The following is a 27053-nucleotide window of genomic DNA, read 5'->3' on the forward strand; positions in this document are numbered from 1 at the left end:
GGCTCACTAGAGTAGAAGTTGGCCCTGACCTTCTCAAATAGATGGGATCAATATTGCAGCCCTCCTGAAAGCTGTACCATACATCACCTTCTCAGTGAGAAAGAGTTTTACTTAATTTTTGATGAAAGGTTGTTTTCTGGAAGAAAAAATGTTGAACCAGCAATGTAGGCACTATTCTTAGTATTTTAAATTCAGGGTGTGCATAACTTAAAAATCTTATCTCTGTGTCTAGTTGCCCTATGCTATTATTTTTTAAATATAGAATAAAATTACCTGTTCTTCCTGCCATTAGCCCAATATCATGGCAGCAACCACTGGAGGTGCTAATAGCGCTGAAGAGGCTGGCATCGCTTGCTGGTGTTGAATTAAGAAAGTAATTGCTTGCTAGTGAAGGTAGAGTAACTACCTTATTCTTTAGGCTGCCTCTAATCCAACTTTATGTTACACTGGGATGTACATCCCCTGTGGTCACAGTATATTATTTCATGTTGCCATTGTAATATTTTTCAACTGTTTTTACTCCCTATTCTGACACTGTTTCAAGCTCTTGACTGCTAATAGGATGTAAGATACCTCTAAAGTCATATCTCTTAAAGTCACATGCATTGGTAACAGATACTGGTATGCAGAATTGATACGTTGCTTGTCTGAAACACCATTATTTTATTTTAAGATATTCTGCATTATGCATGTCTATAGTTTATTAAACTTATAGCTTAAGTTTATTACACTTAGTTACTGCGATGACCTTTTATTCTGTCTGAGCATGTTCTCATGGCTTAATTTCATTGCTGCTTCAATTTTCCACTGTTATTTTTATGTATGTGTAACTATATGTACATAATAGTCCAGGCTAATATGACAATCATTTCCTGAGCTGTTTCCCAAACGTACAGACTGGCTCATTTCTCTGACAGATTAGACATGCTTGTACCCTTTCTCTCTGCCCTTTCAGCCTTAGCATCCAAATGTAGCTTTCTGGAGCATACATTGACACACTTTCATTTGTCTCTTTCTTCTAGGCCCCTTCTAATGACTTTTTATGTTTTTTGTCACACTCTAAAGAGCAGTTCAAGGAACTGAAACGTGTATGTGATTGAGTCTGTAATGAGAAAGTGAAGCTCTTAGGTTCTTTGGGGCCTATTGCAACAGCACACGCTGCAATTCAAAGGAAGGAATAAAGATCATAAAACCACTGGACTCTTTGGCTGAGTTTAATCATGCATGATAAAAATAAAAAATATATAACAAATATAGAAAAGGCATATTTTTTAAGCAACAGGTCAAAGCTACATTTATTGCAGCTAACTTGAAAGTGATTTCCTGGTCAGCACATTTACGGTGACCTTTGTTCTGATGCTATAATCTCATTTTTCATGCATAACTTGATGGTTTTTCTTAGTCAGATTTTTTTGTGTGTGTTTAATCATTTTGCCAAGTAGTTTTGATGTAGACAATAGGTGTATTTAGTGATGAAAAATCAGTCTGACCTTCCCATGCAGCTCCAGTCCAATGTTTTCTTACTGGTGCATTGGAGAATTCATAACAGACCAACTCTATACCCTAGGGATTCAGTGGATACATAAACCTCATTGGGTTTAGCAGAACAAACCTATAATTTTGAAACAAACCACATTTATAGTGTTTCATTTTGCATTTTAGTTTTATGAATGTGTTGAATATTTTCTCTACATTTGTAAAATATATGTTGTTTATACAGACTGAATACAGTCCATAGCTGTAGCACTGCAACAACAAGTAATATTGTGAATCGCATTACACTGACTTTCTGTGCATTTCAGATACCTTCTTAGATCTGCAGATAATCTTCATAGATTAGCGTTAGGTCTATGCACCATTTTGCAGCGAAACAGATGAGTTTATAATTGCATACAATGGTCTTACTGCCAGATGTCCTGGAATAAAGTACTGACAGAATGGAGAGCTTTACCTTCACTTTGCTGACTTCAGAAACAGTTTAATGGGATGGAATTTCAGTCTAGGAAAAAGAGGATTTTTTTTTCCCCCGCTTTTCTAGGAACTTTCTGATTCTAGGGACCACGCTCAGGTAGAAGGTGGAATTTCAGTTCTGAGCAGGCTGTAGCTGGAAGGGTAGCCTTCCAGACTGAAGAAAAGCCTGCAGAAAAGTTGAGTCAGAGTTAACATTGACTTATGTGGCGTAAGCTGTGCATTTCTTAAAGCATTATGTGTTATTGTTTCAAAAGTGTGCTCTGCTGATGTAAAAATGACAAGCAGCTATTCTTAGAGCTCTGAAAACAAGCTTTACATTTTTTCCCTAATTTCCCACATTTCTCCCTAATGTGGAGATTAAAACTTTAATGTCCTATAGGTGCCTGACTGTGGACTCAGCTGTCTTATAGTGGAGTGCGGTGTAGTCGTCTTTCAAATCTAATCACTTTGGAAAGAAGCTGTGGAGACTATTTGAATGCTTCTCATTCTACTGATGAGTTCTGTTTTTGCAGGGGGAATTCAAAGTAAATAATCCCTTTTGTTGGAGAAAGATTCTTGAAAGGAAGGTTATTTGCTCTCCTCTCTCTTGTCTTGCTCTTAGACTTAGGTTTTAGCATTTAAAGAATTTGTATGAAAATATCCTTGTCCACCCTGTGTCGACTAACTTTTGTTTATGAGATGGCTGTACAGTTTTCCTACTGCTGTGGATGACAAGGATCCCTTAGCCAGTATGCTTTGACTTTTGGTGCAATGTTTCCTTAGGGATGCTCAGAGAAGAGAGATGACTTTTGTATAGATGAATGAGATGGAGCCTTTGATTTCAGCTAGAAACGTGTGTTTCAGATAAGCCCCCTCCATCATGGGGAGGTCTGGAATTGCCATGGCACAGTGCTCTGAGGAGGAGATGCAGCAGGATAATGAGCTGGCCTTGGAGATGTTAATGAAAACTAAGGAGCAAAAGCACAGCGTAGCGTCGGGGCTCTGAGTAAAATGTAGTTCATTGTGCGTGTTTTGTCCTTGTTTCTTTTAGTCATGTATTTGTAATTTAGGAGTTTGGTAGATTAATACAATAGATGTTTTGAGAAGAGTCAGCACTTCTTCAAAGGATGTTGAAACAGCCATGGCGTTTGTAGGAGTCACCATTATGGAAGCAATATGTACGGTCAAAAATCAGGGTCAGTCTTCAGGGAAGTATCGGATGAAACCTTTCAAAGCAAACCTAGATGCCCAGTGTGTCCTGACCTGCTCTGTTACAGTCATTTAAGCACTCAAGTCAAGCCACCTAAATGATGAATCTATGAATTCTGGAAAAGAAAATTAAAATTGAGAGATACTGTGATATGTTATGTACTATTTGTGTCTCTCATAGGTTTAGCTTGTGTCAAAATACCTATGAAACAATCTGCAAATATAAAAAGCAATTGGTATGTTCCCTTGAGTGCCTCAATATGCACCTTAGGCAATGTTGCCCGATAGCAGAAAGCTCTTCAGGTAACGTGGTGAAAGTAGCCTTTACTGCTGTGTTTGATGCATTCATTTTTTTTTCAGTTAAAATTGAAACTTATGCACATTTGTGGGGTATTTTTCGGTAAACATTGAGCTATAGCAGATATAGCAGAGTCCTTTATTAACTGTTCTTCCTGATAGGTGTCATTAAGTTGGAAATTCATGGTTTCCTATAGCAAACTAGAGTGCCTGGAAATGTATAGAGATTTGTCTTATTATGTTCCATTGTGAATTAACAAAAATTTCTTTAAACTACTAAGAACAAGATAGCCTCTTAGCCTATCTGAACACCCCAAATATTTAGTGTTGGTTACTGAAGCAGTGATTACTTTTCCTAAAATTATGGAAAGAGAGTTGCAATGCTAAACCCACATGAAGCACTAATGAGAGATGACAATGCATATCCTGAAAGCATAACCCTCATAGATCTTTTTAAGATGAAGGCTATTCAGAAATGATGCAATTTAATGCTAGCTGGTTTCAAACTGAGCACTGCATTTAAAATAGTTTTTTTTATTGTTCCAGTATTCCTAACACTTCATTTGGAGAGTACTAACCTATTCTAATATTGCTAACCCTAAAGTAAAGAAATCGGTGCTCAAAAATCATGAGCAGACCTTCAAAATCAAGAAAATTAAGTATATTTTGTTATAAATTATATTTTATTATTTTAAATTGTTGTCTGATTTTTCAGTCGCTTATGACATACTGATGAGGCATTATCAAGCATTTGTCAAAAAAAATTGTGCAACTTTAAAAGAACAGGAACATGAGACCTCTGCTAAAATATTGGAAACCTTATCAACTCTTTATCAGCTGTTCAGCCTTGTGGTGGCTCCCTTGTCAGCATGCTGACTATTTCCTTTCTGTGTTTAGTTGGTACCTTTTAATATACATCTCTTCATTCTTCTGTTTCTTCCTCACTAATGCTCCTCCTCTTGATTTTTATTATATTGTAGTCAAGCTAAGCACTGACACAGCATGCCCAGTTTCTGGTGAGCAGTGCTGAGTTCATTACAGTAAGCAGTCTTGTTCCCCAGATGGTCCTCTGGTGGGAACCTGTGGCCCTTCTGAAGGGAGGCATCGGCTATAGGCAGCTGGCTTGCAAGGGGGACACAGTTCCCCATCACAGCAGCATGGGCAGAGCAGCTCTTTGGCAGCAAAGCAGTTTTGGGTCTTTCCAAAATTCAGTAAGCTTATTGTGGCATTGAATCCTCAAAGGCCATCCTTCTGAGGTGAGAGTAGGAGGACCCTGTGACATGAGGGAAGAGAAGCAGTTCAAGGTTGGTGAATTCGTAGTTATTTTATGTTGACTTATTTTTTTCAAGGTTGTCATCATGAGGGCAGCTAGAAACTTAGCCTTTGAAATAAGAGCTGATGATGGCTTTATTTAAGGATTTTAATAGGTAGAGGATTAATACTAAAAATATCTTTTGGTACTTTTTTGTTTTCTTTCATTTCTAAATGAAAGGTATCAGAGTTTGTTTAAGGAGCAGTCTTGAAAAGATATACTGTGGTGTGTTTTTTTGGGTTTTTTTTCCTAGTTTTTAATTAGGATGGGCTGTGGTAGACCAGATATTCCCTCTCATTTTGACACATTTTTCTAATAAATTAAAATTTAGTTTTCCTTAATCAAAGAATTCTTTTTGCCAACAGTCAGCTCGTTGCATGTGTGTATTATTCTGTTTTGTTCCCTCTGCAGTGTTTTTCTTTAATCTTGGTAGCCTTCTGCCTAGACAAAACTGGAAAACCGACTTTATATGACTGTTCTGTGTTTTTTCTCCCTCCCCCCAAATGTTTATGAATTACATATTTTACTCTTTTTAGTTGTAAGGCAAAAGTGAAGTGGTTAACATGAGATGAAGCAGGGAGGGAGCCAAGTTTAAAGTCTAAATACAGGATCTAAGTGGCAATAGAATTTTAATAAAAAGATAGAAGTATAATCTGATCTTGGAATATTCAGAAGTTCTTAGAGATGCAAACCCTTACTGAAGTTTGCCTATAAAATTTATTCAAGACCAAAGTCAGTGAAGTGCTTGAAGACTTAGAGACATTTTCTGCAATATTTTACTTCTTATCCAAAGCAGTGTAGCATCAGGTGAGCTGAAAGTCCACCCTTCAGGACTGCAGACCATATAGTAGCAGATAAGGAGGCCATTATTATTATTCTTTCAGGGTGAAACTTTAAAAGGATCTGAATGGAGTTAAATCCAAATCCCATTCAATTTTGTGCTTAATTAGATTTTGTTTTCTAGATGAGCAAAAAAGCAAACCTGATTTCCTTTATTGACTTCACTTACGTCCTTAAGTGACAGGGTTTAACTGCAGAATCTATTTCAGAATCCTTTTTGTCAAATTTTTACTCATATACACCTTGTTTTAGTAGGTAAAGATATATGTACTTTTAGGAATGAATTAACATGGTTTTAATTTAAGCTGAACCTCAAAAAGAAAAGGATAACTTTTTGTGTTGAAGCTTTTGTCTTCTACAGCTGAATATACACTTGAAAAGTACTTACAGGAAAAGAGTTACTGAACTACATGGGATAAGTTAAGTGTTAGCGATGTTGAGTGTGTATTTGTTCCTCCTACCCCATTTGACAAGGATCATGGTAGGGCGGCCTATTTTCTCAGTGAACATCCCTTCTTTCCTCTCCCCAACTTCACATCAGAAAAATTTGTCAATCTAGGCATTGAAAATGCACAGCTGCACATCGTTTGTACACTCTTCAGACTTTCCTGGGGTTATTTTTCTAACAAAATTTTTTTTTTGATTATATATACTGAAAGATGACATATATAAACTATTCCTTAGCCTGAGAACTTGCATACTACTTCTCATGCTGGCAGGACATACGTTTGTGTAATTAAGGGGCTGTATACCTTGACTGTGCTGAGTTAAGAACTTGGACCTGAAATATTAGCCAGTAGAGAGAGATGACCTGTAACTGCCATAGGATGTATGCGTGGATTTGTTTTACATCCCCTCTCTCTTCTTGAAACTACCCCACCTAAGCTTGAAGAAATACAAATGATTTCTGTTATATCTGCGTAGAGCCAGAGCTCCCTGTGTGGGGAAGCGGATTCTGTTTCTGTAACTTTTCTTCTGCATTGAACAGATGGGTTTCTTCTGGAAAGGCTGTGCTCTTAGGTTAGCTATTCAAACCTGGGAGTGAACAGTATTCCCAGAAAAAATGTTGACTTTTGAGAATGTAGCTTAATTTGTTTCAGTTTATAGGTGACACCTGCTTTGTCACGTGTTCCTGTTAAGATTCGAACAATATAGTGGGGAAATGTAAGTGGAATGTAGGGCTGGTAGGCATATTCTCCTTCTCTTTTGCTTTGTTTTGGGTTTTTTGGGCAGTGTTGGGGGACATAGAAAAGCAAAATATTTATGGGGAGCAGAAATATAGAATATTGCATTGGTCCGGTCTTCCAAGGTATTTTTGACTCATTCCTGAAACTGGCTATTAGAAGAAAAATATGATTATTTTCTTTATTTAATACTTTGAGAGCTAATGCAAGAAATGCAAAAATTAAAAAAGAATACTTCCGAAGAAAAATTCTCCTTTTGAGAATTTAGATGTGTCTGTTTCTTGAATATTGACTTCAGAGTCCACAGGGTATGAAAGTAAGACTTGAAAATGTTAGCAGTAAAGAAAAGGGAGATTTGCATGGTGTATTGCTGAGTTGCATGTACAAACTAATGCACTTATTTCAAAGTACAAAGGTACTTAGAAATGTAATAGCCCTAAAACCTCAATTCAGTTTTAAGTTAAGACTAACAACTTTGAAGTATTGATTATTCCAAGGGTTGAATTCTCTGTAAAATGTACTAACATTATCTTTAACTAAGAGATATAATGTAATTTGCTCTCAAACTGAATTATTTTTCTCTACCCTTTTAGGGTATAAAGCCAGCAAGCTTTGAGAAAGTTACTGATCCTGAAATTAAGGAGATAATTGGGGAGTGCATTTGCAAAAATAAAGAAGAAAGGTTTGTTTCAAACAATCACATTTTCTATTAAACAGTTTTTATACACAGATATTGAATCTCTTTGTGGATTTCTATTCCAGCCTCTGAGTCTTCCCTGTTCAGGAGAAAACACACTTCACCTACATAATAGGTAGTAACTTCGTCCACCACCTGGAAATACAAATATAAATGATTGCTTACTTTCTTGCCATAAAATGTCAGGATAATAGAGTAAGCGTAATTGTTGTGTGTCTCTCAACTTCAAAGAATGAAGTCAGAAAGCATTGCTGTGGACCTGAGAGCAGGTTGTAGCATACCAGTCTGAAAGATCTCACTTGTGAAGTCCTGCTTGGAGCACAACTTGTGATGGAACTGACTCTAAATTAGATTTTTTTTTTTCACGTAAATGTTTCATGCGGCAGAGGATTCACTCTATGCCTTCATAGCAGATTCCATTGATAACTAGCCTCCGTATATGAAGACAAATTGTGTCTTGTTTCTAGCTTTGGCTTTAAAACCTAATCATCTTACACCAGTCTCTTCTAGATTAGTGTGCCTTGTGTTTAGTAGTTCCTACCTTTCATAAAGAAGGTTCTTAGGGCCCTCAACAGACTACCTAACGGGAACCTTCTTTTTAGTACTCACTAAACTCAGATACTCAAGAAAAGTTGAACAAAGCATTAATCTTTGCTTCTGTACATGCTTAAGGTGTATGAATATTGCTGAAACTTTGTGAAATAGGAAACGTCTGGTTTTCAGCAGTAACGCTAGCAATACTACTACTTTTCACTACAATCGCAAATTTTGTATGGATGAACACCAGACATACTGTAAATATTTTTGCCTTTAATAGGAATTTCTTGTCACAAACTTATTTGAAAGTGCTTGAAGCTTGCAGTATTTGAATATTCTTTATATCCATTGCAGATATGAAATAAAAGATTTATTAAGCCATGCCTTTTTTGCTGAAGATACTGGGGTAAGAGTGGAACTTGCAGAAGAAGACCATGGTAGGAAATCCTCTATTGCCTTAAGACTCTGGGTAGAAGATCCTAAGAAACTGAAAGGAAAACCCAAAGATAATGGAGCCATTGAGTTTACTTTTGATCTGGAGAAGGAAACTCCTGATGATGTTGCACAAGAAATGGTAAAATAAACTCCTCCTGGCAAAAAAAAAAATATATACATACATAGATATAATTAGTGCATAAATCTCAAAGGACAGCAGGAGCAAGTCTGGTAAAGTACTTTCCCTTTAAAAGATTCCCTGTGTCTAATTTAAGCAGGTTGCATGATTTAGCATGGATGCGAGAAGAACGGGGTAAATGGAGACAACCTAATAGCTGAAAAAGTGGTTTATCAAAAGTTGAAAGGTAAATGGGGAAGAACTAATAATTGTAAAAAGTGGTTATCAAATATTGAAACAGATACAGGACATGACATTTCAAAACAGCAAGTCACTTAGGGACCATGGATGTCTCTTCTAGTACTACACTTTGAAAAATCTGTTGCCAGTTTCTGTTAGCTGTTGAATGTCTTTAAATTTGTTTGGAATCTGTTTAATTTCATAGAGCAATTTCAAATGAATTAGAAGAGTTCAGAAGTTCAATCAGGAATATTCTGCACTGAATTCCTCAAAACACTTTTTTCCATTTTTCTATTAGTGTTACTCATGGAAAATTAGGAAGAATGCAGATGAAGAAAGTTTGATCAGTCACTGAATCACTAAACACACGTAGGAAGCTAAATTTAAGCGCACTGCAAATATTTAGGAATAAGCTTTTGGATTTTTTTTAACAGATATATTTAACCTGGTGAATTTCTGTATCTTCATAACTTGAGGGGTTTATTAGCAAAACAATTTTGTCTTCCAGTTTCGCTAGAGAGTCTTTGATCTCATATTTTAAAGATTTTCTTTACTGTAATTGTTGAGGTTTTCTAATGTCACAGAAACAAAGAACCAGTAAACTCTCAGTCCAGGACCTGAATTTTCTTGTGCTTGCAGAAATGTCCCTATTGTTGTGTATCCTAAATCACAAGGGGTCCTATTTAATGATGCTGTCATCACCACTCCTGTCCGGCTTAGGAAAGGGACATTTTGGTAAAGCTGCTTCTCTATGCTTGGACTCATCAATATGTACCCCAAAAACTAATGGGAGAAATTCAGGCTTCTCTGTCGTCTTGTCACTACTTTGCAGTAGATCCAACATTTTTTCAGTAATATATTGTTGTATAACCTTCTGTTATATTTTACATTTATAGTTCAATGTTTATGAAAGTATTTGGAGTTTTGAAGTTCTGCAGTTTTCTTGGCCTGTACTTATGAAGTTTTGTTTTTAATGGGAAAGAATTTTCATAAAAAGTATACGCAAAAGGATTGCACCCAAAGTACTGTGATACTTTGACCTTACCCAAATAATTGTAAAACTTGTGTTTGACTATTGGATTAACAGTTATCTAATTGACTGACATGAAATTCTTTCAAATCTGAGGCCTTTAGGGGGAAGAAAGGGGACATTTATCCCTAAATGACTTTTTCTAGCCATTATGAATTATGAAGCCAAAGCCATGCGCTTTATAAATTTATGTTGTGTTAGGAGCTGTGGAAGAGAATAATGCAAGACATATTTTGGACAGAGGGAATTATTTTTCGTTATTAATAGGTTTTCAGTAGTCAGGTGTTCAAACGTGTCCACGTGATGCATGTTGTCAAAAAGAAAAGGACTTGAAATGTTCTGGTGGATTAGCAAGCTGAAGTTGTTTCACAACCAGCTGTATTGTAAGATAGCATGTCCTCATTAAAAATTTACCGTTCTCTAAACAGAGATGTAGGAATGAGAATGTTTAAAAACTTGTTAATATGACAGGTTTTCAGTGCCTTCCCTCCAAGCTGAACTTTGTTTTGCAAAGCAGCAGCTCCTTGCCATGTTGGTGACTGCCATGCAAAGTCCTCTGACCCTGTGAGCTCCATTGTGCCAGGCGCTCACTTCTGCTGTTAGCCCTTGCCAGATTGTCAGCATGGTCTGGGGGCATAGGCAGTGGAAAATACTGGCATCCATCTGTAGCTGCATTTTCAGCTGCTTTGTGCCTTTCTATTTGCTTTTACAACAACACAAAAAAAAGCTCTAAAACTATCTTGTATTTGGGCAAGAGCAAAGAACTTCTGGATTTCCTGCATTGAAGATAAGTGCTTCTGAATCTGTAAAACCCACTTGTAGGGAGAGTAGTAACGTAGGGAGAGTAGTAACGTAGGGAGAGTAGTAACGTAGGGAGAGTAGTAACGTAGGGAGAGTAGTAACGTAGGGAGAGTAGTAACGTAGGGAGAGTAGTAACGTAGGGAGAGTAGTAACGTAGGGAGAGTAGTAACGTAGGGAGAGTAGTAACGTAGGGAGAGTAGTAACGTAGGGAGAGTAGTAACGTAGGGAGAGTAGGCAAATCCGTGGGAGGTTGTTACTGATGTCCAAGGAGCCCTCATTGTAAGGGCATGACTAGGAGACTCATGCAAACAAGGAGCACAAAGACAAACTCCCATTTTGTCTGCTGTGTGGTTGAATTCTGAGAAAACTTGGCCCCCTTTTCAGCCAAATGTGAACAGTCTGTATGTCTGCATTTGGCTCAGTGATAGACTTTCTTTTTAAAAGCCCATCTATAACTCGTTGACTTTACTTTTTAAGAGAATTTAGTCTGAGACAAAATTCATGACTTACTGTGATAAACAAGCACCACAATTTGGGGAGCTGTGGATACTGGAAAGGGTAAGGCAATAAAGTCTGACGAAGGGTAGCGTGGTTTACTCCAGTTGTATTGCTCGAAGACCGTTATCCAAAGATGCTTCTTTCCTTTTTTCCACTATTTCATTAGTCTTTGTAAAAAGAAATGGAACCCATTTGCAATTAAATTTACTCTCTTCTTATGGGATGTTAACTAGTCAATAAATTGACCGAAAATATATTCAGGTCTTAATAATTACTATTTTTTTCAAATGTATTAGTGACAGATTTTTTTTTTCCCCCCACAAACTCCATCAAGCCCTGTCTTGAATTCCTGTACTTGTGAGGAACAAGTATGTAATTCATGTTACTTCAAACTGATATTTTCTCTGTTAAGACAAGATTTGAGTAATAGATGATTCAAGTAATATGTGTGTACGCACATGTGCATGCACATCCATGCATGCACATCCATGCACATGTGATCTTGCTAAGTTTGTGCCTCCTCTGTAGATTGACTCTGGATTTTTTCATGAAAATGATCTCAAGATAGTTGCAAAGTCAATACGTGACAGAGTAGCGTTAATACTATGGAGAAGAGAGAGAATTTGGCCTAGGATGCAGTCAGAGGAACGTCGAGATTCTGAATGTTTGGAGAAACTGAAGGCACCACAGGCACAACAGGTTCAAGTCGCCTACCTTTCTCACACCGGTCACCAAATCCTGTCGGAATCAGAGGAGCCCGAAGCGGACCAGCACCCTTTTCAGCAAAACCTGCCCACCAGCGTCACATCTGTTGCATGTAAGTCCCGTGTTTGTTTAGTGTGCAGTGATGAATGTCCTAGTTTAAAAATCAGTAATAACCTGAGTTCAGCAGCAAGAGACTATTCATGTCTTTGCACAATAACTGAAAGGCCACAAGTGTCTCAGAAGGTTGTAGAATAGTTTTGAGAGAAATAAATTCACATTATATAGGGAAAGCTCCTCCTTTCAAAATAGTAACATTACTGAAGTATAAAATGAATAAATACAAAAACCATAAACATAGTCTATAAGTAGAACAAAAAGGAGACCTACTTCTGGCCACAAAAGTACTTATTTAAAAAGACAGTCGTTACATTTCACTTCTATGTGCCAGGCAGTGGGATCACCACTAAGCTTCTTCGTAAGATGTGATTTCAGAACTGGCTCCAAACTGATCACAGTGACAGATTTTTTCTTATCGTTCACCTTCTGAAAAGGTGTTGGCAATGTGGAGATGTTTAGCCAAGAGCAGTCTTTGCTGAAACCCAGGTGTTGGAGTTTCCTGCATTTTGTGAGCTACCCTTGACAGCTTGTTTTTGTGAAGTTGTGCAAAGATCTACAGCAGAAGAGAGCAATCTCTGAATGTTGCATAATATACTTCAAGATTTCCCTGTTTTCTGGGAAATAATAACCTGGTTTGGCCATGTGTTGGGAATGTCAGAGTTTGTGGGTTGTCCCTTTATTTATATTTGGGGTTCCTGGGACCCGGTACCTGTGCTCTCCCCCTTCCTGTGCGCTCTCTTTCTCAGCCTTGGCTGGTGGACTCAAAGCAGGGAAGTCGCTTAACCTGCGTCATTGGGGTGGGAGCAGGTGTTCGCTCTCCTTTCCTCAGGCCCTGATAGCTACGTGCCTATGATCTGTCAACTCTTTACAGTGGAGTAATTGTTGATTCAGGAGTGATCACTGGGCTGTTTCAAGACAAGTTGATTTACAGTCCCAGCACTGACTTTGGTCCATCTCTGAATAAGACCCTACCTAGCTTTGCTTGCAGAGCTGTTCCTGATTTTATTTCTGAGAATCAGGACTGTCTCCAGCAAACGGGAGAGCAGGAGGAAGTAGTATTTTTCTTAATCTAAAATAACTTAACTCTATCTCTGTCCCCTCAAATCAACCTTTGTTAGCAAGTCGAGCTCCACTGTGCTATTGAAATTTTAATCTGTTTATGCTTGGGTTGGTGTAAGGCAAAGTCTAAACATCTTCAAGGTAATGCTGGCAGATATTTCTTAGCTTGGAAAATTTGAAATTTAGTGAGAGCTGTTTTCTAGTCAGTTTTTTCTGACAAAACATGATGCACATATTTTGATAATAAAATATTATCATAGTGTTTCCCTTTTACTGCTCAGGACTTTTACGTAAGCATATTTAAATTAAATAGACATTATCTTTAGCACAGAGACAACTACAGTTTTAGTTCAGGTGTTGTATAAATTGCTGTACAGAGCGCCACTTTAAATACTAAAATAACCAAGCACACCTCTAGCAGGAAGTACAGCTTTACAAGATATAAGAAATGGCCATATTTGCGTAAGTGTCAGAATACTACAGGATTTTTTTTTTTTTTAGATCGTGTACTTAGTTCATACCTTCTATTTCCTTGAGAAACCCTGTGATTATGACTCTTTTTGCTTCCAGGGAAGAAGACTACTTTTGCTTCCCACGATTCTGTTGCTAATGAGTTGGCTGAATTTTATATTATACTAAATATAAAAGTCCCAATTTCCTTCCTACTCTTCAGCTGTAATCTATACTTGCTATTATTTGACAATTCGCTATCTCATATCTTTCAACATTTGCTTAGAGCTTTTGAGCATAAGGCCTCTATAAATTACTTCTCTATCAATTAATATAATATTCTGAGATCAAATGTAGAAATATAAACTAATAGTTTATTACCTGTGTAATGCATGATGTTCTATAAAGTTTTAAGGTTGACTCACCTCTTTCGCTGTAGTGCTCTTAACTCATACTCTTTTTTTCCTTTGAGGTCTTCAATAATTATTTGTAATAAAATAGAAGTGCGTATGCTACAGAAATCCGTACCTTCTTATTAAGGCCATGGTGGCCCTTTATATAAATCAACTGAATAAATATAGAAGTGAGTTTAGTTTTGCAAAACATAGCTGAGAGATTAGTTTATGAATACACTGAAGTTTCATCGCTGGTGCTATTAAAAATATATTTGTTATTTTAAACCCAAATAAATAAAATCTTATTTAGGAGATGGAAAAATAGAGAAGCTGGAAAGTCAGAAGAACAAATATAGTTTAAGTTCATCTGTACTTAAAGCCATTTTTTCCTAACTATCTTACTGTATTACAGTTGAGTCATGAGTTTTAAGTCTCTCTTACAAGCTTTCATGTACTTTGTAGCTACGATCTTGACCATCTGAAACGAAAAAGCAACAGCTTATGTACAAGAACAGCGTGCCTGAACTTCACAGGCTTCAAAAGCCTTGAAAAGACCTTTATAAACCTATGATCTTCAATTAAACAATTATAATATTTATTTCCATTCAATAAGAAATGGCATGCTTGCCCGTAGCTGTGCAGCTCTGCAGATTAGTTGGGCTAACACTCTGCGTGATAAATGCTGACAGAGCTCTCAATTGCACTCCTAAATCACCAAAAATCCTGGACTGAGGTAGCTGCTTATGTAAAGCAGTTTTTTTCATTCTGTTATTTTGCTGTTAAGTTCAGGTAGCTTTAAACTTCCGGCTTACAAATAACAAAATGAGAGTGCATTTCAGTTGTAATTCCTACAGGACCTATTTTTGTGCTGCTGCATAGTCTGCTTACAGCAGACGCTGTCCTAAACCTGCAACTTTCTAATACAGGGCCTTTGTTTGCAGGCATGTTTAAATATTGTTCTTGTAGCTTGTGTATCACAGCAATGGACTTAAGACAGTCAAAAAATCCATAACATATTTTTCTGTGGTTTCTCCACTGTATGCCTTTGAATAAACCAGTGGAACTATTTTGTTAATTACTCTTCATCTGACATAATGCTGTACACTTGAGATGATTAGAATCTGATGAACTAGCAAAGCATATACTGTGAGGAATTTTGGAACTTTAAGTAGAAATTTGCAGCACCACTAATCAATGTTAAAATGAATGCATTTCCAGAAGAGCTAACTCTAGGAGACCTCATGCTCTGCTCTGAACATTACAAGTGAGATTTGCTATCCTTTCATCCTGCAAAATCCATAAAATGTCTTCAATTCCTAATGTCAACCTTATGTCCTTTAAAGGAAATATTGATGTGCCTAAAATATCATTCTGCATATAAACCCTTGGGAACTACTCTTGGTTTTGGCTTAGGAAGAGCAGTATGTGCCTTTTGTAGAAAATAACATTTGTGTTGTATAATTTATTTATATAATAGGAATGGCTAGGGTAGTAAAAATGCCAATTACATAAACCGGTGTTGACCTTGGTGTAAAATCATTGCTTGAATGTTTTGAGTTGTTGAGCTCTTAATAAAAAATATTGTTCTTTCAGCTGACAGCACATTTGACAGTGGTCAGGGGTCCACTGTTTATTCAGACTCCCAAAGCAGCCAGCAAAGTGTCATCTACTCCTCTCTGCCTGATTCAATACCTCCTGCTATTCAACGGGTTTATAGTCCACCTTTAAGTGAGAGCCAGGCCTTGCCCCATAGCCTTCAGCAGCTGGGGCACTACCAGCAGCCCTCAGGAGTAAGTTTAAAACTTTTTGAAACCATTTTGTGTCCTACATCATATTTAATATCTCCTTTATATGCTATTTTTAGTAGGTGCGGATTCTGGGGCTTGCTTCCTGTTTTCCTTCCTCTGTTTCTACCAATGACTTGCTTAGTATATGTATTTCTAGTTGATCTAAAATGTGCGTTTAACGGATCATACGTTTCTAGTTATAGTTGCTATTCTTAAGAAATGCTTCACTGGCAGCTATCATACTTTTAGTTTAAAACTAATAATTACAAAATGTTTAACTCATGCACATATTTGAGAACTACTCTTTTTTGTTGTTGTTTATTGTCAATGTAGCCACACATTGTTGTTCCTTCATTTGTTCGAGAGCCTCTTGGGGCAGATATTTCTTCCAGTCATGATAAAGGCCAAACTTCCATTCACCGCCTTTCTGGCCCTTGGTTTGAATTTGATATTGCACAGAGACGACAAAGTACTTCCGTTATTGAGGCTCCAGAATCGAGCACTGGTAGCCCAGTCATACATTCACGCTTGCTCCCGTTCACGTGTTGTTGCAACTTTGACCAAAGCCAATTAACGCAACTGCTGGTGCAAGGGCAAGCACAGGCAAACACACGCAGATCTTCAGGCGATTCTAGTGAGGGGCACGATATAAGCCTGGTGCATCCTTCAGAAATGGGAGCAGCACAGTGCTCCTGGTTTACCCCGCGCAGTTTACACATGACGGGCAGTGCCCGCTGTGCCTGCCGTCGCCACAGTGACTCAGGAGCGGCTCTGGCTCCACGTCGTCCGTCCCTTCCAGGAGGGCCCGGAGAGGAAGGCATGGTGCCACAGACCGCTGAAGGGGAAGCAGGCGCATTGCATCTCGTGGCATTGGGGACCTCTGCAAACCCTACTGAGTTAATGTTCCTCAGATGGTGTCATCAGACATGTTTAGTTCATTTATTTCACTCTGGAGAAGATCAAAAAATGTTGAAGGTTTCAATGCCTGTTAAATATGCTCATTCTGCATCTAATCAACTTCCAAAAAACTCAGCGTCTCAGCCTCTTCCCCAAACAAGCAGGCCATGCGGAAGGAGTTTAGACCTGCCTTTGTTACGGGAATCTTTACAGAACATAGTTAGCCAAAAGACCAGTTCTCTTCCCATGAGATCTGCAAGAGCTGCAGAAAAAATCCTGCATTTCAAATCCTTTGATTGTGGAGAAGCCAACGTGCCCGGACCGTTCCAGCCCTCCGGTAAAATTGGCCCTGGCAAAACACCACTGAGAGAGAAGAACAAACTGACTGCAGCTTCCCAGAGTGGTGGAAGCAACCTGTCTAGTAAAAATGACAGTAATGGTGTGGTAGGTTAATTTTTTTGTTTCATCCTATTTGACTTAAAAGAAGAAAAATCAAATCCAGGACGAATGGTTGTTTCATTGTGTGATCCAGATTTACCCTAGGTACTCTGGAAGTGCTTCATTTTCCCTGGTTTTCCCTTACATCTTCACAAAAGGCCTGCAATAAATTAAACTGTATTTTGTGAATGCATTGAACTGTGGCTCCGTTTACCTGAAGGAAAAAATTCATCCTTGGCATCTGTAGCCAGCTCCCTCCCCTGCTGAGATTTATCCTTTCCTGTGTGCATACTTCTGCTAGGATGCGTCCTTCCTCTTTTCTTGTCCACATGAAGCACTAACGGAATTCTACATATAGAACTCAAAAAGCACATTTTTGGTAGGAAATTCGTATTAGATTGAGTTGTGCAACACATTGCCTGAGAGCAGACTCGCTCTTTCCATTGACAGATTCTCAGTAATTAAGCTTAAATTCATTCTTCTTTCTTTATTGGGGGTTTGGAAAGATGACTTTTTCTTCATAAGCAAGAGATTCCTCATAGCTTTTTGTTTTCTGATGGATTTTCAATATTTTTTTCTTTCTGTGAATCAAAGGTAAACAGTTCCAAGGTTTGAAAATCCCAACAAACATAGCAAAGAAAAATCTCATCCAAAACTACCTGTTTTACAGGAAAAAATAAATATCAACATATTTATCTGGGAAATCATTTACCAGGGTTACACACCAGCACGTAACTGGAGCTGTAGTCATTTTTTGTTTTAGGCTTATGTAGCTCAGGCTGGCATGCTGTTTATTTTTAATCTATTTATCTACTTTGAGCTGAAGTTTTAGAGACCCTCTCTTGTTACAAGCCTTATCTGAATTTCCTTTGAATGTTTTTATTTTGTTTTGTTTTCACTTCTACTCTGTTTTTGTTTCTCATTTCTATATTCATTTTCATGGCCTCCAATTCAAGTAAATTACCTATTTCTTTTGAAGATGAAGAATCTTTATGAAGTTATTAAAAAAAAAACTTTTGAAGATAAAAGTTCTGTTTTACTCAATTAATAACTTGTTGTTGTTAATATATTCTATAAAAGTATGTGCTTTCTGTGGTTTTGCTGGTTTGTGGGCTTGCTTCCAGAAAGAAACACAATGCAGTCTGGTTATCTTACTTGCCATTAAAATGCTGACCTTTTTGCACATTTTTAGCTTATAATTAACTTTCTATTCCATGCAGATAACTTTTCATTATGTCTTTTTCCTCCGCTTTGAACTAAATATTGAATAGACTGATGGGAAGCATATTCATGAGCAACAATTGTAGAGACTCTTCTCAACGTGAGGGTTGCTCTTGTCTCTGAAACTGTGTGTTTCCCTCCTTGCAGCCTGGCCTGCCGGTGGTCCAGGCTCCACCTGCTGCCGTGTCCCAGAGGCCCCAGCAGTACCAAGAGCCAGCAATGACGTTCCCGGTGGTGCAGCCGACCACGGTGGCGTCCCTGCCGATGGGGCAGTCGCCACCGGTGCTCGCCAGCCAGCAGGTGAGGAGCTGGCTGCTGCAGAAATGCACTTCCCCCATCCCCTTCCTTGCCGGTGCCCTGCTCAAGCCAGTGCTTGTGACCAGTTCGATGCGTTTGAAACTATTGAACTTTCATTTTAGAGAGTCGGATGGGTTGGGGCAAGGGTTTAGGGGACAAGAGCAGCAGCCGGAAGGGAGGGAGGGGGTCCCAGCATGCAGCAGCAGGTCTTGGAGGGTGGAGCAGTGTGTCCCCAGGGAGGCATGGGGCTGCCACGTGCGAGTGCCGGGGAAGGAGCAGGTGCCTGCAGCACCATGCTCTCGACCACTCGCTGCCAGGTCTGTCCAGAGAGAGGAGCTGAAACATGTTCCCTCTTGAGTTTCTATCACATTTAATCTACTTTATTTTTCACTGGGGTTATTTTGGCTTTTCTGACTCTATCTGAACTGTTTCCAAATAAAAATTCTGTGTGTGTTTTGGATTATCATATTCCCTCCAAAAGTTTGTTCTTTAAAGCTATTTACAAAACACCTCTTTCAAACAGGGTCAGCTGTGAAGGCTACATTGCTTCCTTGCATGAAGGTGATGTTGGCCTGTAAGAAACATAGCTGCAGACCCATGTAGTGTATTAATTTGTGGCTTATTTCTGTGATTTTACCAAAAGCTTGGCTTCTTTCTGTAGAAACTGTAGACAAGGCTGGGGAATGTTTGTATGCTTTGTGACTAGCACATACATACCTCTCCATACCTTTTTAGTTATCCCAATTTATCTCATAGATGAAACACTCAAATGTTTTTTAACATGCGTTATTCTTCTGAAAGCATTTTCATAGAAACCATGTAATTTGGTCTTCTTGAAAAGATGTGCTTCTGAAGTCTTGTCTTGCATCCCTTTTTTTTCCTCTAATGGGCAAAGATATGTCACATCATATTCTCTCAGTCAAAAATGTTACATATTTTTAGACAAATATAGGACTGCTGCCGTTGCAGAGACATCAATAGAGGCCTCTGGAGCTTTCACAGCTTTGTGCTGACAATTCAAAATCTACTGGTTTTTTTTTCCCCCAAGTGTAAAAACTGTTTTGGAAAAGGATCTTTCCCTAACTTTCACAATTTTTTTCCACACCCTTTCCTCATAGCATGGCTATTTCTTGAAATAATTCCATCCCTGGTAGTAACTGGGATTAATAATTAGTCTGTCTTTGTTTTCTGATGAATCAAAGCATGTAGTTCCCTTTCTGTCTGCATACCCGTACATACGTTTGCAACTTCCTTTGGGCATTGTTTTAGGATGTATTATGTGATGTAAGCTCTATAACAAAATTCATGCCTGGGGCAACTTCTTTCATTTAAATGGAATCGCCCCAAGGATAAATCTGCCCCCAGGATGCAATCCCAGATCAAAACTAGACTTTTCATACTTTTATTCTTAAATTTCTCTAGATAGTTCAAAAACATAGTGGAGTGTGAAGAAAATGCATCCAGCTTGCAGTTTTTGTTATACTATAGTTTTCAATGTAAAAACACCTGAGTCGATCACACAGTACTGGTGGGAGATGTATTTTAGTGGTAGTTTAGCTTTTTACAACTGGCATTTACAAATTTTAGGAACTTTAAAATTTTTTTTGTCCCTGTTTGATACCCTTTAAGAAGAGCTACTTTGAGTTGGATGAAAAGTTATATAAATGGTCACTGTACTTTTGCAGTATCTCAGAACATATTCTCTGAGGGAAAATTCAGTAAAACACTAGGTAGCTTGTCTAGCATTAAGTATATATTTATGATCGTTACAAAATTAGGATTTTAATTGGCAGCAAGCTAGAAGACAATTTTTTTAATAATATTGTAGACATAAATAACATAAATAGATAAAATGGTAATAGTTCTGTGTGGAGTTTTCTGGAGCGCCTGTGTGCCTTAGAGACAAACGTGTCTCTGGACCCAGGGGAGCTTGTGTCCCCAGGATTTCTAGGTGTGATACCAAAAGAAGTGAAAAACCTCAGTCTTTTGCCTACAAATGGTAGGGGATGTAAACAAAAAGATGTTAAATCAGGATGAGAAATTGTCTGTAAAATGATGAAATGCAACAATCTTTTATGATTACGCATTGGTGGCTCAGACACTAGGGATCAAGTACTGCATCGCCTCAGTTTTTTGCCCCCATCTCCCCCTAAATTTGGGCATCTATCTGGTGACTGTTTATAATGTCAAGGTTATAATACAGCTACATTAGCATAACTTATCTGAGTGTTTTCCCCTCCTTATATGTCATCCAGTTCACAAACATTTTGTAAAATGTAAGTTGAGTTGAAAATGGGAGTTTTAGGGAACTGCTTTAGCTCCATGAATGCAATCTTTGTACTTTTAATGCAACGTCCTCTGAGCTGCGGGCCGGCTGATCAGCCTGTGTCGACCTGCTCAATTCCCAGTTATCTGCTGACAGCCTGTCTGAGCCGCAGATTAAGTGTGGCGCAGGCGCTGAGGTCCCGAGCTGGCTTGGTGCGCCGGCGAGGGCGGCTGGAGCACAGGCCCGCGCGAGCCTGGCCGCTCTGCTCCCGCGGGGGCCGGGGCTGCGTGCTGTTTCGCAGTACAGAGGCAGCTTAGTGTCTCCTCTTCAACGTGGCAAGATGATCACCCTGCCAGGACTAATAAATCCTGCAGGAGCTGAGCTGATGCTGCTCAGGTCCGTGCCCAGTGCCCTGTCCGGCATGCCTTGTACTGCTTGTGCAGTCCACTGTGTTCAGCCCTAGACACTAGATGCTGGTAGCCAAATACTTCTTTATTCACGGATTCTTCTGTTAGAAGCTGTTACTAATCACTGTTGAGTTTTAGCTCTTTAAGAGCGGATGGCATGTCTTGCTTCCTTGACTCACCTTCTACAGTTTTATTGTATTAATACCTAAAAATTCCAGTTGAAGAATTCTGCTCCTGAGAAAGTGCAGAGCAAAACATTATGATACTTGTGAAGTGGAAAAGATGAAGGAAAAAAAAAAAACCCAAAATCAAAAAACACCTTTGGAACCTCAGGCAAGGTATTAGATGTTATGTGCTACAGAGCCTGAGCTAACTAATAAATCCTGTGATCCCAAGTAGGTCAATCCAGAGCTAGCTTGGTGTCCCAATGCCACACCTCTGAAACTGATATTTTTTTAAAACTGCTTTTAGCATTAATTAAAGGAACCAAAGAAGGATGTATCAGTAGCACAGAAAATGTGAAACTTTCTTTTACTGATTATTGTCAGCTTTTTTGCCGTTTTTTTCCTGTTATTTCGTTTCTATTGAACAGAACCTGGCAGGCCAGCAGAGCACCGTTTCCCTTGTAATGGTGAAACTGCCTTTTCAGCTGCCACATTGTACCTATAGCATCTCAGATATGACTGGGATCCAGCTAGAACTTTTAATATAATTGTTGTATTTTGTTTCCAGATTAGATAAAAACTATGTAATGAAAGTGTTGTATATTTCAACACCTACTATATTATGTAGTCAGCTTTTGAATGCCAAGATTAGCCTGGGTATAATCTGCATAGGAGGAATCTTTGAAGTCAATAGTATAGGGATTTTACAGGGCCAGCTAGAACAATCTCTGGGATTTGAAGAGTCTGATGAATTATTATGAATAACTTCTCCAAGACAGTTAGCATTTGTCTTTTCAGGTAATGTATCTTACGTTTAAATGAGCTTTAAGCATAGACTCTTGTAGTGTTTAAATTAGGAGCACCCTTCTCTCTTCTAAACCAGTTCTGATCCAAGCGACAGTTGTGTGCTGACTTCAGCTGAAAGTTAAAAGGATGCTATGCCCAGGTGAGCTGACCCTTCTGTAGTAGACATGCCTTAACCTTTTTCTGTTCTTTTGTTCTTTCCAGCAGCAACCCATATCACAGCAAGCCTCTCTGCAGCAGGTGCTTGCCAGCCAGCCCGTTTGCCCAGTCCCGCCTGCAACCCACCTCTTGCCCCAGTATCAGCCCCAAACTTCTCAGGTGGCAGCTAGCAGTACGCCATTAAAACCGCTTCAGATCTCAACTGTACCACAGCTTCCACCAGTTGCCCCCTCCCAGGTAATACCTTTGACAACTGTGTAGAAATACATACAGTTATGTAAAGCTTTCCAGCTAATAATTAGTATGATTTGCAGTTTTTGTGTGGCTGTGTTAAATGCACATCAATTTAATTAGTCCCTAAGAATATAGCTTTTTCATATTAACTGTATTTTTCTTGAATTTGTTTTTGTTCAGTGAATCAAAAGTATCCTTTGTGAATAATCCTGTGTTATGCCTAGATAATCCTGTAATGGCAGCTACAAAATTGCAGTAACTGCATTTTTTTGCACCTTCCCCATACTCTCTTCCCCATCCCAGGCTTAAGAGCATGAGCAGTTGCCCATTTTTTTTATGTTCTTGAGCTCTTAACTTCACCACCTTCCCTGCTACCCACCCATCCCGCTTCCTAGCTCTCAGCCCTGTTTCTATTTTCAGTAGCAGGGACGGACCTTTCTGTGGTCTGAACCCGTTTGATGATGCTGTTAGTTTCCTGGTGACAGTCTTCACGATGTGAAGCAGCTTTTGCAAAAGGGAAGAAACAAGCTGCTTCTGTGATAGCAGCGTAGTTATAGTCTGCTGTCTTATGGGGCGGTTTTGCTTTTAAAAACAACTTTATGGAATCTCTTGTGCTGCCTGGGTTGCAGCCAGCCTGTTTAATGACAGGGGGTTTAAATCGACATATTGAATTTTTAATGAAAGAATTTTACCTTTTACTTTATATTCTCATATAGGATTCTTATTCTTTTCCGTCAAAAGGAAAGCAACTTTTTTGTTAGTATGTTGCTTGATGGCTCTTAAGTAGTGCTAGAAAGAGTTCTAAGGTCCTAAGGTATAAAAATGTCCCCCAAAATGAAATTCTTTCTCTTTTTACTGATGTTTTCAGCATAAATCAATTTGTATTACTGTTTATAAACCTCAGGAAATGAACAAACAGACATAATTATCATCATTACACAGGTGATTTTTACATACTTGTATGGCAATTGAAACTACTTTGTACCATCAATGAAAGCACTTGCAATTTATGTGATATTATATTTTTTTCAGATTCCTCAGTTTCCTGTCATTCCTGCAATTACTCCTCTGGCAGGACTTGACAACCTTCCTCCAAACCTCTCTGATATACCTGCTGCAAATGTGCCCCCTATACCTGCTCCTTCTCCATATTTTACTCCAGCTGTGATTTTACCAAGCCTCCCCATGAACCCCGCTCTGCCTCTGGCACCAAATTCCCCTGCCCTCCCCATGCAGGCAGTGAATCTTCCTCATACAACTGTGGCTTCTTTGGTCTTGCCCTGCCAAACAATAGTGCCAAATATGTCGGCTGCTACAATACCGTTACTTGCTGTGGCTCCGCCGGGAGTGTCGGCTTTGCCAGCACACCACGCAGTGTCCCAGCTCTCTCAGCAGCAGATGTACCCAGCCACCTTCCAGCAGATCGTGCAGAGCGAAGCTCCCTCTCCCCACCACACGCAGAGCACGCAAGCAGTTTCCCAGCAGCAGCAGCCTCCACCTCCTCAGTCACTCCAGCCGAGCCTAATTCATCCTTCTGAACAGGCCTTGTCTGCGCCTGGGGCTGGTAACCAGGTAATCCACTTGACGTTCGGCTGTATTGATGCTAGATGGTAGGGTGGTTGTTGCACGCAGGTGTTCCTGGGGCTCTTTCCGTGGTGGACACGCAACTGGGAGTTGTGTTTCTGGCTCTTGAGATTGTCCTGTAACTTCTCGACCTCAGTTTTGGAGGTGGTTGCTAGGGCTGAGCTCAGGTAAAGCAGATGCCTTAATCCCCTGTCAAGGGAACGTCGTGGATGTGCGCGATGATCTAATGGACTTTGAAAAGTGAGCAAATAAAGCATGCTTCTTGAATTTCCTCTGCCTTCTCCTGTCTCAAGCGCAAGAGGATGGCCCTGCAGGAAGGGTGAGCTCTCATCTTCCAGTGGCAGGAAAAGAGGCTTGGCCAAAACAGTTAGTTCATGCTGATACAGGTATTTGTGTTACAGTACGTTCCTGATGCATAGATTGTTAAATGCAGATGGCAAAATATGGATGACTGGCAGGAGTGAGTGAAATGATACAGTTGTATTGATATAGAACTGCTTAAAAACAACGTGCTTTGAAAAGCAAAGGGAAATCACCCTTCGATAATGACTCCAGAAAGCTGCTTGGAAGATATCTATCAGACAAGAATAAACACTAGATGCAGATCTTTTCTCCCCCTTAAAAGAAATGAAGCATAAAATGAAGCTTCTAATATTAGCACTGTTTACAAGATAAATGATTCAGGACTTGTTAATGCAGTCTGTAAATACTTCTATTGCCACATTTGAGATATGACAACACTGTGAAGTGAAGTCTGAGCCAAACAGGAGAGAGAGCTGAATTTGTATTTTACTACATTGCTTTGCTATAACCTGTGGATTGAAATTCATAACATCCCATTTCAACCTGCCATATCATGGTATCTTTAACGTGGTACATCGTATTTAAATTTGTGACTTCAGCTGTATATTTGGTACAGAAATGTTGTTTGCAAAAACAGAGCCAAGTTGGAGCCTGATACAGTTACCATTGGGCTAATTAGTCATAGTGTTCCCAGTGGCTTCAGAGGGAATCGAATCGGGTCCGTTACGTGTAGCATGCATGGCAAATGCCAGAACTGAAGAACTGGTATTCTCAAATGGTGGTGACACAGCCGTTATTTAACAAATATTTATGGAAGACTCCCATAATATTTTTAGGATGAAAGATGGCTAATACAAACAAAATGGAGAAGTGTGAAAGAATATTCAGAAATGTGTTTTCTGTCTTTTGAAATACTTTTAATTGAGAAGTATTCCTGTAGATAAAGGAATTATAGTACAGCGTTATTTTTACAGTTGATATCTTGCACCTGCGTGTTGAGTCTTGCTCAGGTAAATTATACATTTAAATATTATTTTGTGAATTATTTTAGTTATGCAAGATGAAAGAAATTATTTCACTGCTCTTCTGCAACATACACTATAATGGTTATTATAAGCAGCCCACTTAGGCAGCCTTGTAACTATGTTACATGTTGCAAGCCGCGCTGCATCCACATTAAATCCTGGAGTAATAATTTAGGCTCACATCCAGAATGTGCACAGAGCATGCAGTAGTGAAATTTTATGGCCCCACTCTCATGAGTCCTTTTTTTTATATTTCCCATATATTCTAAATCTCTAGGTGCTGATAAATACTTTGAAAGACAAGTAAAAATTATGCAGAGTTTAAACTAGTACTAAAAGCCTATTTTCTTCCATATTTTCCTTTCTTCCCTTTTTCCCTTTCCCACAAGTTAAGTGCCCTCAGAAAAGTACTTAATGTGGCTAAAAGGAGAATGTTCTGTCCTTAAATGTGCAACTCAGCTGTTAGGCAGTAACAACATAGTCTCTAAGGTAGCTGGAATCCAGTCGTATCAGTCCAGTTCCCACAAAGTGCTTAAGCATGCAAGTTGTTTCAATATGTTAAAGAAATCCACGGAGATAAACGGAACTTCACCTGTTTAAAATCGCTTGAGGAAGTGTTTGTAGGATTACGGGCCTTAGTGTGTAGTATTTCAAGAGGACAGTTGTATCTTAAGTGCTTTAACTAAATGGAAAACAGTGTGTTCTGTAAGATGCTTGTATATATTCAGTTAAAAAAAAAAAAGACTCAGTCACGTAGTCTATACTAGCTAATGGTTCTACATTATATATATTACAGTAAAAAAAATCCTAATTTAGATTACAGGTAGAGAGTATACTTTTCTCTGCATGCACACTGGTATATGCTCATTGAAAATAGAGCAAAGTATTCAAGACAATGAGTTCATAATCTAAGATTTTAATTTCTAGGCAAAATTTGGTTTTGTTTCTCCCAATTAAATAACACTTCAGCAATGCACACGTTTTCAAAACTGTGCAGAAAGACTACTTTGTCTTTTATTTGGTTGTTTTAAAGCAAATTTAAACTCTGAGTAGCTTCCTTTTCAAGCAGAGACCACACAAATATATTTTCCCTACACAATGATAATTGGTTTTCTGTGAACTACAGTGACTTTAGTGCCTTGTCATCAATATAAATCACAAGCATTCTAAGCAGAGATTTGTTTTAATAGGTGTCTATTGTGTTACAGCAGATTACTGGACACACTCAGTATGCTTTGGAAACTGGAGCCCAGGTGCCTGTACTGCCTGTGCAGCCTTCGATAGTAATGTCACCACCTTTGCAGTTGCAGCCTGAGCTACTGCCTCCCTGCGTCGCACCAGAAAGTATTTCACAGGTTCATGGCAGCCTTGCTACAGCTAGTCCACCCGTGCCCATAGATCACTGTCTGCCTCCTCAGCCTTCTGGTCTTCTGCAGCTTCAGTCAGACCTGTCCCAGCCTCTGGGTCAGCAGCTCCCAGTGCCCTGCTCAGCAGCCCAGGCAATTACAGAGTCATCTCAAGAGGTAGAGCCATTTCCTCCTAAGTAACCTTCTTATGGTCACAGGCTTATTTCACAAGGTAGATTATCCATGC

General features: G+C 38.9%; 1 protein-coding gene across 12 annotated transcripts in view; it reads left to right on the forward strand.

Annotated features, from left to right (window-relative positions):
• The window catches only part of WNK2 (WNK lysine deficient protein kinase 2), a 124475-nt gene that overhangs the window by 54829 nt on the left and 42593 nt on the right, over positions 1-27053 (forward strand). For 7 of the 12 annotated variants that reach the window (XR_011144021.1, XM_068960264.1, XM_068960261.1 and 4 more), the window contains exons 6-13: positions 7386-7474; positions 8381-8600; positions 11677-11965; positions 15468-15664; positions 18365-18517; positions 22360-22551; positions 23581-24120; positions 26669-26983. Coding sequence is in view for 11 of the 12 variants with exons in the window: in XM_068960264.1 (XP_068816365.1) it covers positions 7386-7474; positions 8381-8600; positions 11677-11965; positions 15468-15664; positions 18365-18517; positions 22360-22551; positions 23581-24120; positions 26669-26983 (1995 nt within the window). In the remaining variant the exon portion in view is untranslated. The remainder of the gene's footprint in view (positions 1-7385; positions 7475-8380; positions 8601-11676; positions 11966-15467; positions 15665-18364; positions 18518-22359; positions 22552-23580; positions 24121-26668; positions 26984-27053) is intronic. The other 5 variants (XM_068960265.1, XM_068960256.1, XM_068960257.1 and 2 more) reach the window with 4 other exon arrangements.

Source organism: Struthio camelus, chromosome 14 (genome assembly GCF_040807025.1).
Source record: "Struthio camelus isolate bStrCam1 chromosome 14, bStrCam1.hap1, whole genome shotgun sequence".
NCBI classification, from domain to species: domain Eukaryota; kingdom Metazoa; phylum Chordata; class Aves; order Struthioniformes; family Struthionidae; genus Struthio; species Struthio camelus.